The sequence below is a fragment of the Nanorana parkeri genome, unplaced genomic scaffold, assembly GCF_000935625.1.
Source record: "Nanorana parkeri isolate BGI_ZX_2015 unplaced genomic scaffold, ASM93562v1 scaffold17, whole genome shotgun sequence".
NCBI lineage: Eukaryota > Metazoa > Chordata > Amphibia > Anura > Dicroglossidae > Nanorana > Nanorana parkeri.
In genome coordinates, this window is record NW_017306285.1 from 2,875,858 (window position 1) to 2,895,130 (window position 19,273).

The window sequence follows — 19,273 nt, forward strand, 5'->3', positions numbered from 1 at the left end:
GTCAACTCAACCTTTGACATTCAGAGAGGTCTACGGAAGACAGCAAGGAGCCCAAAAGGCATTTTTATGAATCTGTGCTAACAGCAAACCCTGACATTACAAAATTGTATGTTGAATAGTGTTTGAATATATGCAAAATTGTGAAAGGCTGTGTGAGGTTTGCAAACACCATTGTACAAAGAAGGAAAATAAGTGATTGTGAGGGGGTGTTATATATAAGCAGGATAGTCCACGGCCATATCTAAAACACATCAAAAGGAGTCTGTACACTCACTAACTGGAGAGTAATAGAAGTGTTGGTGATCAGTACATAAGGGGACAGGACGTGTACATTTCTAATGGCGAAAATAGAGATTTGTGGGACACCTGTATAATGGTGGAATATGTTCTAACCAAACGGGGAATAGAAGAAGGAGATAGTGAGCAAATGAGATGTAAAGTGCGTAAAAGATCAACAAAAAAGAGCAAACTTAACATGAAACGCGAGAAGGGTGCAAAATTCTGTATAGAGAATGGTCCTCATTTATGAAGCAGAAACGGCACCTACGGTACCCTAAGGCATTCTAAAAAAGCCTATCGTCAATCTTATATGTCAGTTTAGCATGTCTTAAGTGTTTTTTAACTTGTCTTAAGTCCCATTGCAGGTTAACAAATCAGGCCCATAAAGATTCTTGAATGCCAGTCGGAATAGCAGACGCTATTTCATTTTAAACCAAGTGGGGGCTGTGGTGGATGTAGCCTCAAACTTAATGCAAAAATATATTATGACGACAGGATATCACTTTCTGGCGACTTGGTTTACCAAGCCAATCTCTGTTGATGGGCAATTACTTGCCCTGGCTTAAATCAAGATACAAGTGTTAGCCACAAAAAGATCTTTCACATATTTGCTACCAAATCCCTGGATGTGGTTGCACCTTTGGAAGAGGAAGTAGATGAAGAGGCCCTTGTTCTGGGCGCATTACATTGATGGCTCATTGCCGGTATCTACAGAAGTCCCAAAGAATTGCAGGCATTAGTCTATTTCCCGGTTGGCCATCCCATGTCACCATAAGGCCCTTCCCCAGTGGCTGACCTAGGAGGCGGACCACAAGGGGTACAGAGGTCAGAGTCTGTGTCAGACTCTCCCTCAGCAATGTAAGGGCGGACCTTGCTGACGGGGCCGGGACCCGCCACTGCCCCATTGTTCAAAGCCTCCAGGTTCTCCTTGGACTGGGAGATGCTGAAACCACTGAAAGAACGCTCCAACTCTTCATGGTCCACGGATGGGATAGATATAGAGGTATCGCTATCTCTCAGGGCTGCGTTGTCTCGGTGTTTGGCAGATCCTTCTTCACCAGCTCCCGGTCTGCTCCCTCCATAAGCAGAGGCTGAACGCTCATGTGATGGGGGTGGAGGAATCCTCACCATGGAGTTTGGATCACCAACTGGAGATGAACCATGACTGTGTCGGTGGTATGGCTGTTGTTGCTGCCACGAGGTGGATGGCGGGCAGTAGGGGGTTGACATTCCCTGGGCAGGTGGAGCACTAAAGTTTTTTTGGCCCACTGAGCTTGTGGAGCGAATAATCTTGGTGATACAGCTGTTCTTATCTACAGGATCCCGGCTGTCTTCTGGGCTGTGGTATGGAGGAGCTGGCTCACGGTCCTTGGCTCCAAAGTAAGCCTCTGTTTCTGAAGGGGGAATACCCATCCTCTGCATGTAGATGTTTACCAGAAAATCCAACTTCTTTTCCATGGAAAGCACCTGCAATAAATAACAGTGGTTGATTATTTTCAATAACTGTGCCCGGCACCACCTTATCTAAGTTTTGGCGTATTGGGCTGGAGTGCATTCTCGCAGGACTTTAAGCACCCAGTTTCTGCAGTAGCAGTTAGTCACATTAAACTGAACTTGTTCTGAAAAATTTAGCTATTTTGCTACTTACCCAAGCAGCTTCGTCAGTTCTGCTGAGTGTCAGGAAAATAACCCTGAATCCTTCATTATTTATAGCCAAATGGGTAATTCAGTAACCTTAATGCAATAATCATGGTGTCAATAAACGTGTCACAGTAGCTTCCATCACTGACAATCAAAATCTGCCTTTACACATCTCATGACATCATGGTGATTGGCTTAAGGTTAACTCAGTTGCTAGAAATGTTAGGGAGTTCTCCCAAGACACAGTTGAAGTTATAACTGTTGAAATAGCTTCAAAATTGCAGAAAAAGTCCAGTTTGATATGACTACTACCACCACCACCTGCATAAAGGAGAACCTTTAGAGACAACTTTTGCATTGTGCGCTCTAGGTCTCTCAAAGGGGTCACATGACCAGAACCTACTCCTAACCCTCTGCCTATTACAGTGACAAACTGTCTATCGAGGAAGCTTACCTGCTTCTCCACTTTGCCCAAACGGCCCATCATGCTAGGGTCCTCAGGCATTTCTAGTTCGGTTCCAGCCTTGGCCCTGTCCTTTTCATTGATGGAACCTCCTCTTCCAACAATCTGGTCCACTCTACCGGGAACACAAAAAGAAATACCCCAGAAAGCCCAAAGATTAGTTGTCTGTGCAGACAAGTTTGATATTTTTCCTGCCCCATTGAACCGAGAGAAGGTTCTCTTCTCTCATAAAGACAGGTACGACTCCAGACCATACCTTAGCAGATCCACTAAAAGCCACTAAACCAGCTACAAAGGCCTTAGCATTAATCTAACTAGATGAAGCCCAATACCCAGTAGCAGGAAACTCATACATATTCCCCAGGCAGCTATGGAACAGCCCTACAAGAGTTCAATCCTCATCAAAATTAGCAAAATGATTTATTTTACCAATCGAGTTTAAAGTCTGGTCCTCAAAAGTCTACAACAGACCTGGATTCGGAAGAAGACCATTATTGTGCCAAAATTGACCAGACTTTACAGACTTAACCATGTTGTATAAAATTTTGAAAACGTAAAACTTCGAGCTCAGGCTCTTCTAGGAATGGAGTTGTGAAGTTTAACGCATGATTACCAACATGGCTCGGAGTACAATAATGCTTTAACTCTTGTAAAACACTTCCCATGGCTGATCTAGAAGCAAACAGGAAACATTCCCCCCCAATCCTTTTTCTACAGTTCATCATGTCTGTCTCACAATTATATGCAGAGAGGCTCCCACAAGCCAGCATGACATGTGATGGGGACACGTGCACTTAATGATGGGTGGTTAAGGGTCCAAGGTAGAAAGGACAAAGACAGACACAGTGACAGCAGAGAGGATGAGGTGGGGCCAGGATGCTGCAAGGCAAAAAAGCAATAGCCTATGAAAAAAGCCTGCTCTACAGGCCGCAACTCACTTCATTCCTCTAATAAGGTAAGGAGAAGAACCTCGTCTTTCATCACAGGAGTTTTGGTTATGTCCAAACCAGTTATTTATGGGTCATTAGTGAACGATAGTGAATTGGTAGTGTTCCACTGGAGTGATGCCATTAAGATCAATTACGGACGGCCTACCCTTACACTATACTTTTGCCAGGGTATTCCAAAGTAAATTTGAGAAAGGTGAATAGGGTTTGTTAGCAATGGCCACTGTATTGGGACAGTGGATTTTTGCATTCTTGTTTAAGAACATTTAGGCACTGACTGTACAGATCTATCTATATGGCTAACGCTAAGCTACTTAATGGTCTGCAATACAGGCACAACTCCCATGTTCTGCCTCTGCAACTACAGAAAAATACCTATTGACCTGCCAGAAATCTAATGAGCTCCTAACGTCCTATTAACCGTCAATGCTGCTTCTGCTGCCCTTAAAGCCCAAGCAGTGTTGTCGGCTCAGCCCAGTTCTCCTATGCTGGACTACGGTACGCCTCTACTTCCATAACGTAAGGGGAGTATTTTCTTGTTCAGCTTAAAAGAACTAAGCATGACATTTCAGTGCAGCAGAGACACTGGGGGGACTTTACTCAGACTAGAGAAGACAGAATCTGGGGCAGCTTTGCATGGCAACCAATCAACTTCTATCTTGTTCAGTTAGCTATAAAAATGAATGCTAGAAGCTGACCGGCTGCCATGCACAGCTGCTCCAGTCTTAGTAAATTTCCCTCACTGTGTTTTCAGCTCATTGCAGGAAGTCCACAGGATTTCTAGTAGGATCAACCGGTATTTTCTGTACTTATAGCGTCTTTAAAGATGCGCATGTATTGCATATATTTTTATTATGCCCAAACAATAAATGTCATTGTTGCAACCAGGTTGTGCTGCCTTCCATATTCTCAACTGTCCTTCAACCTCAACACAATATCATCAATATTCAATCGATATAAAACAGAACTCCACAGCCAAGCTACAGAACCTACATCTAAATGTAGAGAGGGATCTGCACTCCGAACTTATTGGAAGAGCACAAAATATGACTTAAAATCTTCTTTTTCCTACTTCTAGTAATGGGCTTTCAATGAGGTTCATACCTCGAATTCCATACCTGATGTGGGCTCCTAAAAGATCTCACTTCTGATATGCTAAGTCTGTCAAATTCAGCTTTATCTACTTCCAACCAAAGAAGATTCGTGAAGGGAAAGTGCAACAAAAGTGAACTTTGAAATAGCAAAAATGATCGGAATATCTCAACATGTCCCAACATTTGAGGGGGTCATTGTCAAACATCTCGTGCTACTCCGAGGTCCCTTGATATTGCAGTTGACCGCCACCTCTACAGTGCAAATCATCCAAAGCAGTTTCAGGAAACCTTAAGACCGCATGCATCATTCTTCATATTTCATTGGACTTAATACATCCTTTATTAAAAGGTATGCTCGATGCAAGTGCAATTATGCAGACAGCCAATATTTCAGCAAGCAACCCATCAATACATTAGAAGCCACCACCATCAATCACTTCGCCTCCAACATTTGCTGATGGCTGTGGTTCCTAGTGTACTAACAGGCGCAACGTTGGTCATGCCCATAACACTGCTCCCTCCTCAGTAATACACTTTCATGGCATGCTCCTTACTGTTACCTACCCTTTAGGACACCCAGAAACCTATTGAGAACATTCTGTCTTTAAGAAAAGTTAGCAGAAACATGGAACTACTGCTCAGTATCAGCCACGATGCCATCTTTGTCATGCTCCATTAGTCCACATGCGTGCATGCATTAAAAAAAAAATACAAAAAAGAAACTAGAGCCAAAATGAAAAGACTAGCAACAGATTGAAAAAGAAAAACGAAGGATGCTCGTCTTCTCAACTCTATGGCAGCTCAAAAATAATAATAAAAAAACAACTAGCAAACCCCTTTCACCCATTCATGTGATGGACACTTACCTTCTGTATGGGGCACCTTGGCAAGGCAGGTGGTCTCTGGCCAGCTGGCTAAGCTAAGAAGTGTGTTATGACTTTGCATGGCACGCAGGTGGTCGCTTGATCTTTTCGGAATTGGGAGTCCGGTGAACGTGACTATGATGGAAAGCCTTGAATACAATTATATGTACCTTGTCCTGCTATGCTTTGAATTGCTGCTGAGAGGGAAGTGGTTGTAAACTTCTTGTGTCTACGTGTAGAAGTGGGTGGGGGACCAATCCCAATAGCTTCTTGTTAGTGATCAGTTAGTTGACCTTGTGTGGACAAGATGGGCAACGTTTGGACAAGTCTGGTAGAAAAGCCAAAGGCCAGTTCAACGTAGCAGTGGTTTCAAGGACAATGAGAAGATATCTTGTCTAAAGCTCATCACACTTTACAATGTTTCTGTACAAGTTCCTTTAGATCTACCAACATCTATGTTGTACAAGGTTTCTGCCTGCTTAGACACAGATTGATTGGATAGAATAAGAAGGTCTTCATGTTACATGGTTTTGGTAGAGCTAAAGTTAATTGCACAAAGATTGTATAGACAAGATGTAATGTGCCCGGTGATCAACATCTTCAAAAGACTCAGCACCCCACACAGTGCTAAAATTAGTCCCAATACTGACTATGCATTACGAAGCTAATGGTAACCAATATCAGGGGGCTGCCAAACCACAAATCCCATCATGCATCTGCCACTACTATTCTGTGTCGAGCATTTGAACACACTCACAGCATTTCACACCACAACCTCCGCTGAAAGAGCTCATAATGTAGTGTCCCTACCACACAACACACACATCCCACCACATGCAGTCTAGAGCCCAACTTCTTAACTTTATTTCTTCAACTACAGACCCCCAATCGATTGCCTAATATGTTTCCATACCCCCCTTTCAGCAGACAGTTCAAAGGTCCTGCTCTATACCCCCACCACTTGGTTTCCATGTTCCCACCAGTGTTATAGGTATCCCAGGTTAAGAAACCCTGTTGTAGGACCTGCTTGACTATATATCATGCAGCCTATCAGAATGTTTTTGAATTATTAGAGGACAATGGAGCACCTGAGAGAAAACCTCGGAGTATCATACAGACTTTGGGGTTTATTTATAAACCATTCGCAGAACCATTCACCCTACAAATCTCTGACAATTCGATTTGTGCGAATAGGAACATTCTTAATTTTTTTTCTCCTCCGGCTGAATGTAATATTTAGAAAATACCACATTATGGTCACTAGATGGAGCTGAGGAGCATATGAAATGAATACTTATTTCCTATGCTCCTCAGATCCATCTGGTGGCCACAACGTGGTATTTTCTGAATGTTACATTCATCCTGAGAAGAAAATATACTAAGAACGATCATTTTTACCTCTATTGGTACAGCATGAACGCTCACAAAGATTTGCAGGGTGAATGGCTCTGCAAATTGTTTATAAATAGACCCTTTTGTGTATACCAAGTCATTGGTGTGTTTCATATGAAAGACTTTTTCCGAAAAGCTTCTACAATTGAACATTAAGGTAAAATTCTACCCTGACTTTGCTTATATGTCATAAAAAATATGCTTTTTATTTGCAATGTTGTTTTTGTGTTGCTCATATATGCAAGTTGTGTCCCTCTCTGACTTTTTAACGCTTTGCATAAAGAACAAGTGTAAATGTTGACCGGAATGAGAGATGTCATCAGCAGTATCAACAATGAGTGAAAGTTTCTGTCCTTGATGGGCATTTGGGGACATCCAATACGCATCGGCTCATCAAATCTTTATAGATCTCTTAACGCTACCAACAAGACTCAATCCTGCTTTGCGTTGCTGCCAAAGGTTTGCCCCAATGTCTACATTCCCGCCATCACAAACCATGAGCTGAAAGGGGTTCGCTTTCCTTAAAAATCATAATGCAAGAAAAAGCAGTCCAGACAAAGAGGCGTTTTGGTGAATCCTAACCTAGGAGAATATTGGGGAGATTCTTTGGTAGAGAGCACTGATCCTTTGGTAGGGTACTTCTTGTGCCGGGGTGTAGAAGGGGGTGGGGCACCCACAATCAAATCTATCCTGGCAAAGTAAATAGAAAAACAAAACACCAGCAAAGATGCATAATGAAGCAACGTGGGGAAAATTCAGGACGGTAAAACAAAACCAAAAAAAGAATAGAACGTGTCTGGAAATATATTCCAAATAGCTGAATTCCAGGGATATGCACGGCTGCGGAAACACCAGTCGACACTGGGATTGGCTGGGAACACTGGAATATATTTGCATGTATATATGTGGCAATATCCTGGGTGGAATATTGGATATAGGTCAACATATATTCCTATGGATCAAGGTGAGACACAGTGTGACAATATAGAGAGGGAGTGTGCGTCATGATGGTGTGGAATAAAAAATAAATAAATACACAATAAGACACAAGAGAGACACAATTAGCCACAATAGTGTCAAATATGTATCATGCTCATCAAGGTGCACTGGCTGTAGAAACTGGCAACATCGTAGTCCTTGGTATACAGAAAAGAAGGACAACTCTAAGCCAGTTTGGCTTGGAGATCATATAACCACTGTCCTCACTTAGACAGAATTTAAGATGGTTATTGACCCCCAAATAACACCCAAAAGCAAAAATGGAATTTAGGTTTATCTTTGCTTCCAACAGATTGCAAAATATTCTTGTTGGTCCTAAGTTTAAACCTGCTAAGCTAGCTCCTCAAGATTTCTCTATTCCAATGGCGTGTTGGATACTTCTGTGCATCTACTCTGGTGAACACTTTAAAGTATCACTAAGCTTGTGTCAATCTCAGCCCCACTTGACTAGATACCCCGATCACCAAAGCAGAGGCTAGCATTATATCTGGTACCTGAAAGTGACCTGATCCATGGGTATCTCAATGTTCACTTTCAATGCATTCATCATTCACAAAGTTGAGTTGGAACCTATGAAGCTTCTCGATTATCCATGTCACGGCATAGATAGTAGTTAGTCACATGTAACTGGACTTCAGTAATGCTAAAAGACATTTTGATGGTCATCCAAGCAATTTCCTTCTTGGATAAGCAGCAAAACATATTCAACAATCCAGAGCTAGTCCAGTTGGATAGAAATACTACTAGCTATGTAGGTTTATGGTTTTTGGGGATGCAAATTTGACTTGTACTGGTGTCTAGTTCCCGCCTAAAATTTATTTGGTTACTTGACCAACTTTCAGCTAAAAAAGGTTAAAATCACCTACAGATATACTCAAAGCTCTGGCTTTGTGGTCTCCAGCCATTGGCTCAAAAGAGACAATTTAAGATCAATTTAGATTAATGACAATCCCGACACCTCTCAGCAGCTGTCTTATCTGAGGAACCTCAAGTCAGGCAGATTTTACCTGGTTTATATGCAAGTTTTAATAACATTTGGGTAAAAAGTAGGGATGCACCGATACCAAGTACAGTACTCGGCACCAGTACAGATACTTTTCGAGCTCCAAGACTACACTAGAGAAAAATTCAGAAGTTAGGAGGCAGCTGTCATTTGTAAGGAGCACACGGAGCCCCTGGGATTTGTACATCCATCTCTGTTGTAATGTATGATTTTGTTTTTATAAATATAAAGTGATGCACCGATACCATTTTTGCAAGTACAAGTGCCGATACTTGTCCAAGTCCTCACAGACACAAGTACTGATACATTTTTGTTTATTGTCATGTGATAGTTTTTCTAAAACAATACAGACTAATGATTTCAGGACAGTGGTGGAGCGCCAGAGCCAGGTCCCAGCTGCAACCCTGATAGTTCTCATAAAAATGTCAAGTATCGGCATTGGTACTCGAAAAGTATCGTTGCATCCCTAGTAAAAAGTTTTTTTGAGTCCAGAGCTTTCCTATGTCACGTAGCTCGCCTCATCGTGTTCTATTGAAATAAGACTTATTAACAGAGATTAGTAAGTTCAGATCTAGCTACGGGGACTAGAAGCTGGAGCCGTCATATCCCTGTAAATTAGATTTAGTATCATCCTCCGCTTAAAGCAACTGGAAAATATTGCAAACTTGGTTCCACTTTGCACTGAGCTCTGCACAATCATTTCGCAATCAAACCCTTATTTACTAGGAAAAAATAAACTGAATGAGCGCACCTGCAACTGAGTAAATTCATCAGCTGCTCTGTAGGCACTTTCTTTTCTTGGCATATAAATGAGTATATTATGCACATGAACACTTTTATGAAATTACTGAGTGGATAGAATCTAGAGCGATCAGCCAGATTTAGTGCCTATATTTATGTCTAGCACTGGCTCCCATTCAATATCCAACATTTGTTTACAAGGTTCAATGCACAGCAGAAACCAGTTAGAAAGGGACAATGGTGGAGAAAGACAGTACATAGCACTGGGAGATTGGGGTTGTTTCTTTTTGATACAGAGATTCCACCAACTCTCCCTGTAGTGATAATATTGAGCCTTCCCGGTAACCCCAACCTTCACCCTATCCCAATATTGACCCTTCCCTGTAACCCCATCCCTCACACTATCCCTAACACTTAACCTCACATCAACACTCCCTCCAACCCCATACCTAACCGTTTCTCTCATTAATCATATGTTCCCCTTACTAAAGGTCACCCCATGTGTCAAATGCCCACTGACATAAGCACAGTTGTCACGCGAACCCCCCTGACTGTCTAAGTAACCTACAAAAGTACCCATAATCCTGGTTGAAAACCTGTGACTTAGCATAGGAATTTGATTACAGGGTTACAAAGCCATGAAATGGATTGGCCTAGTTTCTACACACCTGTGAACCCTGATCCGCATAAACACACAGAAAACAAAGTGAACAAATTGTTCTGACAACGTTATGGATGACTGTTCTTAAATTTCTGAAACCTTCGGAGTCACTGAAAGACACAAATCCTTTTTAGTAAGGGATTAGTAAATCTTTTTTGGAGCTCTTCTCAAAGAGACTTCCATGGTAGCATCAGTGGAGGGCTGGCAAATGGGCAATTTCCTTGAGAAGGGACCTTCTAACTTCTGTACGTACACAGCAGTGTATGGTCATGGCTTCAAACTTCTGTACGTACACAGCAGTGTATGGTCATGGCTTCAATATAGCTGCTTATAGAGGCCAACCAGACCTCCCTTCTCTGAAAACCATGATATGTATTGCATCAATATAGCTGCTTTAGCGATACCACTGGTCCTTAGTCACCGTAGTGAAATCTGGGGGTTTATAAAAAAGAACGCAGACATGATCTCCTGGTATTGTAGACATGGAGATGGTGCTGTGAAGCTTCAAAACTATTCTGTGGTAAGATTAAGTTGTTGAAACATCATGGTGGCTACTCCACCATTCTGTCCCATAATCCCTAAAGAGCAGTAGGTTAAACTGTTCCCCGAATGAAATTTGCCAACCCTCCACTTGGCATTATTTAAGGGACAACATCTACAACCAAGGGCCAATGAATTACACATCTCTGAACAGATACAATGGCTTTTGTAGGTATACAAAATGTAATGTGCCATAGTGATATCAAGGGTCACCAGTGTGAATGTTGTGCTAAGAACCATGAGAGAGTTGATAAAGATGTCTTGCCTGGACTGGAGATTTTTGATACGGGAAAGCATGTCCAGATGTCCAGCTGAGTACTGTTCTATCACATCCATGACGTCATATGGTCGCAGGCTCTCCTTAAACTTCCGCTTGGACACCAGGAACCGCATGACACTAGGAAGAAACAGTGTAGAATGGTCAGCAATTAGCTCAATGTCAACCAATCTGCAAAAAAGTGATGATTTAGTTATAGATGGGCTGTGGTAGGTCTACTCCTACTTGAGGATGTGTTGGGACATGGTCCCGGCTTAGTTCTTCCACTTCCCCAGAGAAAGCAAGTGTCGGCTATATGAACTGAATGCCAACATTTTGAGCATGTAATCTCAGCCAAATGGGACAGCATGAGAGACTTTCAAAAACACAGCCAGCCATACGGTGGCACTACCTGAACTTTGTTCTCCTCCTTAAGCAGTGACAACATGACAGCAATGTTGTTACTGGCAATAGCAGACAGAAAATATTCCAGAATTGGAAGGAAAGGTAAGTATTTTCCATCATATACTCAAATTTTATGCTTTTTGAAGTGGCTGCTTCTTTTACTTTATTTAATACTCCAGGTCAGCATTGGCATGTGCCATTTTCAGTAAAGACTAAATACAGATTTAAAATGAGCCAAAAAGAACCTATTTTTCAAAAATATTCCCCTTTATACATATTTACTATATCTTTGCATATCTTGTAGACTCTTTGTATGAACTTGAGGGTGTGTTGGGACCTGGTCAATGTAGTGGTTGCTAGAATAAGAGAGTCATGGTAATTAAAAAGTAGCTAACCTTTCAAACTTGATCAGCCAACTGTAGGACAAATGCACCCAACACTGAACTCTAATCATCTCAGAAGCATCTTAAAGTGATCTCAAATGCAGGCTGAATACACATCAACATAAGACCATTGATACGGGTCCTTAAAGTTATTTTAACCCAACTGATAGCTTGTATATATTTATAGCAGTCCTCCATGTTGTCAATGGGCAACAAACTTACCATACGGCTCGAATAGATCCCTTCAGACCAGGGGTCCACTCTTCAGACAGGAACTCACAATTACAGCTTCTGTTATCTTCAGGAATTTCCTCCCCAGGGAGACTGGCTTCTAGGGGGAGAGACCTCCCATCAATTAGTTATAAACTATGGCTAACCAGAGGCATGAGATAGTGGCTGAGCCACCACACATTGTTTTGCAGGACAATACATAAACATGAACCTGCTGATGAGGGCCAGAAGATTTTACTATCATTCCGAAGAACTATGGTGAAATAAACAATTTTGTTCAACCAAGCTTGGAAGTTTACACACAAAGAAACTTAAAAGAGAGACAACTCCAAACAGTAGGAGCGACAAAATTGAGGACAAAAAGTTCCAGGAGAGATCTGACTAAGTGTAGTATTTTATAGTACCAAGTTATAGATACGTTTTTAATAAATGTAGAAGAAAGAGTGTGATACTCGCAAAGATAGGTCGCAAGAAATCCTCTTTGGGGATATCGGGCAAGCTAAGGTGCAACCTAAGGTGCAAAATGTTAATCCCCAATCAAGGAGATCCCACCACCATTTCAAATGTGCGACATTGAGTTATATAGGAGACTCACCACCTGATACTATGTATACTATATGACACTATATTATGATAGTTTATGTACCTTCCTCCCCGTTTATATTTATAAAATAAAACAACAAAAAATCCAGTAGGGAGAGTGGAAAACCCATATAAATGGCCACCTCAGGACCCAGGAAGCACAGAAATATCAGCAACGAGGTCCCCTAGAGAGATCTGATACCACTGGGTGGCTTAACTCTCCACCATATTTATAATAGGTGGAGGAAATGATGACCAATGGGACCATTATTGTATTCTCCTGAAGAAGAAAATATAAATATGGTTCTGGGAGGGCCTCTGTGAAGGATACACGCCCCAAGAGACATGGCACTTGGTTAGATGAGCACCATTTAATTGGCTTTGCCAACAATGCCCCTCCCGCAACCCTGTGCCATCGAGAGTGACCAACATTGCTTTCATAAAGGGCAATTAATATTTTCTTAGCCAAGGGGCACTCTGTTGCAAGCAATCACTGTCACAAAGAGCAGCACCATAGTGACATAGATATTGACAGCATGGTGGCTGGATCAATAGACAGGAGGAAGAAACTTTAGGAAGAACTTGCTGGCACTAAGAGAGGTCAAGATGGCCATCACCAGTATAGTAGTAAAAAACAGGCAAAGGATTAAGCAGGCAATGGAGGCTGCCGTATGGCAGGCTTGCCAATGTGTTATTACCCTTTTACCAGGTAGCCATATAGCACAGATTGGGTGTATATTCACTATTACCAAAATAAGAGTCTGAAGTCATAGGTGTCATTGATGAGATTATATAAATTCACTGGTGCAATACCCTCACCTTCAGAGTTTTGCCGTGATGCCGATCCCTTGATGCGGAAGGCCTGGCGTGTCCTTCCCCGATCTCCAAAGCTCCAGCTCTTGGGCACCTTACTGGGACTTTCCTCCATGCTTTGGTCAGCACTGGGGGATCTACGCACTCCTTGGGCCTGCGGGGAGCCTTTGCCTTTCGTGGCGACACCTCTGGGGCTGGAGAAGACCCGTTCCTTCAAGCTAACTTTTTGACTGCTACTAATGTAGGAGAAGAAAAAGAGGGACTGACCAAAAAGCCAAATACCCAAAGTCCAATAAAATGTGGTGTAAATGAAAGACCAACATGATGAGACAATGATGTGGGCTGACCAAACACAACCTACAACAGGAAACACAGATTGTCAACTAATGATCGCCATTTCAATGGTCAACCTTTAAGGGGTTATCCACTTTGCTCTAACTTTATCCTTTTGGCTTATACAAGCTCCCTGAAATTTTTGTTCTTTTCTTTTGGTGTTCTTCCTGCCATGTCTATATTCCAAAGAGTGCCAATTCACATTGACCAGGGATACAAGCCAGATCAGCTATAATAGGGTGGAAAGCTAAGAAGAACCAAGTCATCAACCAAAATGAGCACCTCTCCATAAATATAGGCAAACAGAACAAAACAAAGATTACATAAATAGGTAAAAACTATGTTTGTAGTAATAAGTACAGGAAGCAATGTACAGATTTAAGTTACTAGAAAGTGGACATTCCCTTTAAGTCTATTAATAATATATAAAATATTGTATACAATTTATACTAAAGAAAAGAATAAAAAGCAACATGAAATTTGTAGTGCACTTAGTATAGATAGTGACTATCCTAAATCTACCAATTTATAATGCCAAAGCTTAGTACGATGCCACCTGGGCATAGAACGACGCCCCAACGTATCCCAGCATGCACCTATCCATTGTCGAAAAGTGACAGCACAAAGAATACACAAGCATGTATCTTTATACTATCTAAGAAATCACATGCCATGACGACATTCACACACACATGTAACATGGAGATAGAGAGTATGGCGCATGCATGGGTACTGACATGTACGATTTATTAGAGTCTACCGCAATGGCCCTATATTCTCAAGGGCTCAAACTAACTTGTTGTTGGCTTGTGAGAGATAACATGATGATTGATGAAGGTTTATTTTGCAGAAATGAACACGGACGCTTCATCAGCCCTCCCAACTAAGTGAAGGAAAAGCACAAACATGGATGAAGGGGACTCTGATATAGCAAAGTGCTACATAAGAGTTTTACATCAAAATATATAGTATATATCCTTCAAGAGATTAATCATCCCCCTGATGGACACCAGTGGATAAAACCAGTAGGGGAAAGGTTACAGGGCTTACTGGGGGGGAAGGGGTTGTTACAGGACCCTCTGTAGATCAAATAAAGAGTAATGCTTACCTTACCCCGCAGTCCTGCGGCAGTTGACACTCCAAGCCTCTTGTCTCAAGCATCTCAATGTGGACGGTCCATCTCAAGATCATGTACAATGCAGGACGAGAGATAGCCACTAGTCCTACATTGTATGCAATGATGTCAGTGGGAAGAGGCGACAAGACCACAAGAAAAGCAGATTCAGCAGACAGGTCGTCACTACCAGAACCACTGAGGAGGAAGACTACAGGACTATGAATTATGATATATCTCTCCCCGAAAAACCGAAGCATTTTCTTGTTCATCTGCTGGGGGAGCCCGTTTATTTTTTTGGCCAGCCTGGAGCTGAGCTTTAAATTATTCGAAATATACTGGATTTTAAAGGAAATAGGTTATTTACCCCCCTCTGGACTCTGGAGTTGACAGTCAAAGCTGCTGGGAGGCCCCCTTGATCTTGAGATCTACTAGTTGGAGCACTGTTGACTGCCTGACCTCAAGCGGATCATGCAAATTGTTCCCCAACTCCTGACTGTTAACAGTTTGAAGTCAAAGTCCTGACTGTGTGCACGATTCTGTTTTTGGAAGCCTCCATAGTTGTAATAATATAAAAATGGGATATCCCAATTTTTGCATAAGGAGCCTCTCACACCAAACTGGACTGTTAGCTGTAGAGTGCTAGCTAGCTGTAGAGTTAGGAGGAAGGGCCCGATAGCATTTTGTGGGGTTCTGGGAAAGGCCAGGTTAGTTCTGCCTAAACTGAGGGAGTGAGTTGGCATATATAGGTCCCGGGATGGAAGCTTCCAGTAGCCACATCTAGCTTGTTTCCCCAAAGCTCTAAACACGGAGCTATTACAGAAGAAGAAAAGAAACGCTTAGGTTGGACTCGATGGGCTTGTGTCTTTTTTCAACCTGACTAACTATGTAACTATGTAGCTAATAACGGATGACCCAGTTTGTTCCATCATGGAGAGAAAAAAAAATCCTTCCAGACTCCCATGAGCACCACGATCAACATTCTAAACATTCCTCATTTATTTTATATGATAAATGATGCAATAGGGGCAGCTGGAATACCAATTCTTTAGAATACAAGGTAGGCAGAGATGCCAACAGCAGAGGCCATCTGTATCTGAATCATCACTTAAAGGGTGGACTGGCCCTCTAAAGACCGAAATATTTAATATTTAACAACTGGTGCATAGAATCTCAATTAAGATTCATTTTAGGTAAGCAATCTTTGGCAGGGTAAAGCAAAGGTTACCAGAAGTACTTGTAGTATTGATATGGTAGCGGTGATGGTATGGATGGGTCCATGCACTGAAAAGCAGACAAAATACGATAAGGCAGTGAGATGAGATGAGAAGGACCAATGCAGGAACGTTCCACTAAATTAAGACCAAACTCCAGCCAAGACTCTTTTATTTGGCTTTGGATAGAGTAGGTAAGGGTTAGAGAACTATTGTTGGGTTTTAATGGATGTCCGTGACCCTGTTGGCGGAGCTTTAGCTTAACTTCCAATCAGGACAGGACGGTTAATGTTCCCAACAGGCATAAAAACAAACGCACAACCTGGTGTCTCCAGGAAGGGGAAAACTCTCCAATGGTGCCACAAACTCTTTCCCATTCCATTCAAGAGTAAAATTGTTTTGGCTAGAGTTAGTCTTTACGCATTCTGCATCTTAATACAGGCAAGGTAGCCAATGGTGAAAAGCATTATGGGGATTAAATGGGGGGAATTCGAGCTTATACCATGTGGTGTTCAAACCATTCAGGTCACAAATATACTATAAAAAGATATACCGTATTTTTCGCTCCATAAGACGCACTTTTTCCCCCCAAAAGGAGGGGGAAAATGTGCCTGCGTCTTATGGAGCGAATCCCGACGCCCGAGACATGCAGTTTCGGGCGCCGGGCGAGTAGTAGGAGCCACTGCTCGTTTAATACGAGTGATCTAACGAGATCACTCGTATTAAAGCCGAGCAGCGGCGGCGGCGATCGAGTTCAGCAGCAGGAGCCACTGCTCGTTTAATACGAGTGATCTAATGAGATCACTCGTATTAAAACCGAGCAGCGGCGACGATCGAGATAACCATAGAGCAGACGAAGAATAGACGTTCTTCGCCTGCTCTGTGTCATCACTGAGACCGTGGCGCTGTATTCACAGCGCCACCTGTCTCAGCGGTCACTAACTGCAGCTTCTGTCACAGCTTCTGTCATAGAAGCTGTGACAGAAGCTACAGTCTCGAGTGCTCCATAAGGCGCGCCGGACCTCCCTGCGTCCTATGGTCCGGTGCGTCTTATGGACCGCAAAATACGGTAATTGATTAACCACATGAAGCGTTAACACGATATAAGCTCAGCTACACAGCAAGGACCAAGCTGAAGTGTTTTCTGCAAGCCATGAACTGTTGGCAGCTACCATCCAGTTCGGGGTCACTTGCCCACCTCCGTCTGGCAGCATGAAATGTTCCAAGACTATAAAAATTACTGATTGCGGTTATGTGAGAGAGAACAAACCGCTACAATAAGACCTCCTATGTATACTTCTATGGTCGGGTTTAATGTGGTGATGGTAGAAGATACAGTAGGACAAGGAAGCTCCTCAAAACCTAAGGTGGCCAATTACTTTCTCTTCCTTGTGTTTTGCCTTTCAGGATGCGTAGTCCATGCCGTGGCAGGAGAAGGGTTAAAGGGAAAAAGCATCTTCTAGCCAAATAGAGTTGCCACAAACGACACGGGGTGACCGCAATTTGGAGGACATGGGTGGAAGGCGTTGGATCCCTCATCGGTTTGAGTCAAGTCTACAATGGAGTACAGCAGCTCTGGTTGGGCAGTTTGCATACATGAAGGGGCCTCCACTGGTGCTTTGGACTTCATCCAGGATGCGGCGGAGGAGAAGTCTGAGAAAACAAGCCAAGCTTTGTCAAGACTAGAAGATCTGGATTCCTTTCTAGATGTTCTGGCCACAAGATTTAAGAGTTCCTAAGTCCTATCTGGAATAGCATTATGAACCCTGATGAAGAAGGGGTACACTACAGCGCTGGAACCACATTGGCTTGTTTTCTTGGGCCTTTATGGAGAAACAAGTACTTATGGACTCCAAGCCCCTGTGGTGTCTCCTACACATGGCAGTGGGACACATGGTAGCCCAGAAATGATGTTCCTGTAGTAGGCAGTATAGATATTGGTGCTGTACAACGATCATTCACCAACGTTGATAGAAAGCCCCAGATTTGTGGAAACTCTACTGAGCAGAGAGGATTCTGGGAAAGTTAGGGGAGATGAGGGAATAATTAGAGAGTGCAGGACGTGCAGCTGGGAAGAAGGGGGTTCTTTCCCATACAGAGTCTCACGGTACCTATTTTCCCCTGCGCAGCAATTGCAGATAATTTTCCCTTTACTGGAAATTAGGGAAGAGGGAAAAATGGACGTCAAAGCCACAAATTAGAAAGGAGGAAAAAAAAAAAGCTTTGCAAGACTCGTCTACTTCTGAACCCTGAGGAATAAAACTAGGTTAGGTCAAATGTAAGTAGATGTAGAGGACTCCCGTCTCATATAATCCATAACATGTTAAAAGTAATCTCTACTGACCCTGCCATGTTCAGGCACTTCCTATAAAAGGGCGACAACGCTCTGTCCCATCTCCAGATGGTGTTACTGCGTTGTCACCGTCATCTAATGGAAACTACAAGTGGCCATTTCAACACATATTGCACCGGCATGGTTCACTGTTGTCCCCAACAATTGTTTACGATACAGAGTGCTTGAGGAAACTAAATTAGGAGTTTACATTTACATGAATTCATACAGGATTGATTGTCGGGCTTAGCCCACTATCAGAAAGCCGACAGAAAGGTGTCCTAAGGGCAACGAGCCATCAGACCCGCAGACTTTGAAAGGTGCCGTCAACCTCTGGCAAAGCGATTTTAAGTTGCAGACAATAGAAAAAAATTTATTTAGACCTTGCAGGGCTCTTACAGCGACACGTTTCAGTTGATGCAGTAAAACTAATACACAGGGGCTCTTAGTCACAGAGGCCGGCTTCATCAACGAGCGACTCAAGTATGCTATAGGTTGTCACCGCCTGTCCACAGATGAATAGCCGGAATGACTGTGGTGCCATAAAGCTGCCAGGTACTAAGTCTCCTGTGACAGATAAATGGCTAGCGATGGTTACACACGCTGCGGCACAGCGGAGCTCGGCAATAATAAAAAGGATACGCGTGAGACTGAACTCCGTGTCACATCAGGTTTTACTGCACCTAGCTGGAAGGCTAATATAATAGTTCTTGCAAATGGTGACAGACTATTCATCTGACTGGACGTGATACAGAAAAGAAAAGGAAGAGTTTGTGTCTGATTTAGGGAGTGGATATGGATTGTACATTGTAGCATCTGTGCCTTCTAAATATTCCAGAAACCATCTGCTCAGAGGTGTGGCCATTCTGTGTTTAGAAGCATAAGACCTTTCAAACGTTTAAAGGGTTATGTACCGCAAGAACTATGCAATAAAACCTGATCCGACGGGGAGCTCAGCCTTCCATGTATCCTTTTGTTCTTGCCAAG

At 42.7% G+C, this 19,273-nt stretch overlaps 1 protein-coding gene across 7 annotated transcripts in view; it reads right to left on the minus strand.

Annotated features, from left to right (window-relative positions):
* Positions 1 to 862: 862 nt before the first annotated feature.
* The window catches only part of KCNQ2 (potassium voltage-gated channel subfamily Q member 2), a 65,433-nt gene continuing 47,022 nt past the window's right edge, over positions 863 to 19,273 (minus strand). For 2 of the 7 annotated variants that reach the window (XM_018560289.1, XM_018560281.1), the window contains 5 exons: positions 13,300 to 13,523; positions 11,890 to 11,998; positions 10,889 to 11,020; positions 2,375 to 2,498; positions 863 to 1,746 (listed from right to left, as the gene is read on the minus strand). In XM_018560289.1, coding sequence (XP_018415791.1) covers positions 1,021 to 1,746; positions 2,375 to 2,498; positions 10,889 to 11,020; positions 11,890 to 11,998; positions 13,300 to 13,523 — 1,315 coding nt within the window. In that variant the 3' untranslated portion in view covers positions 863 to 1,020. Of the gene's footprint in view, positions 1,747 to 2,374; positions 2,499 to 7,261; positions 7,370 to 10,888; positions 11,021 to 11,889; positions 11,999 to 13,299; positions 13,530 to 18,065; positions 18,108 to 19,273 lie in introns of all 7 variants that reach the window. The other 5 variants (XM_018560246.1, XM_018560256.1, XM_018560273.1 and 2 more) reach the window with 5 other exon arrangements.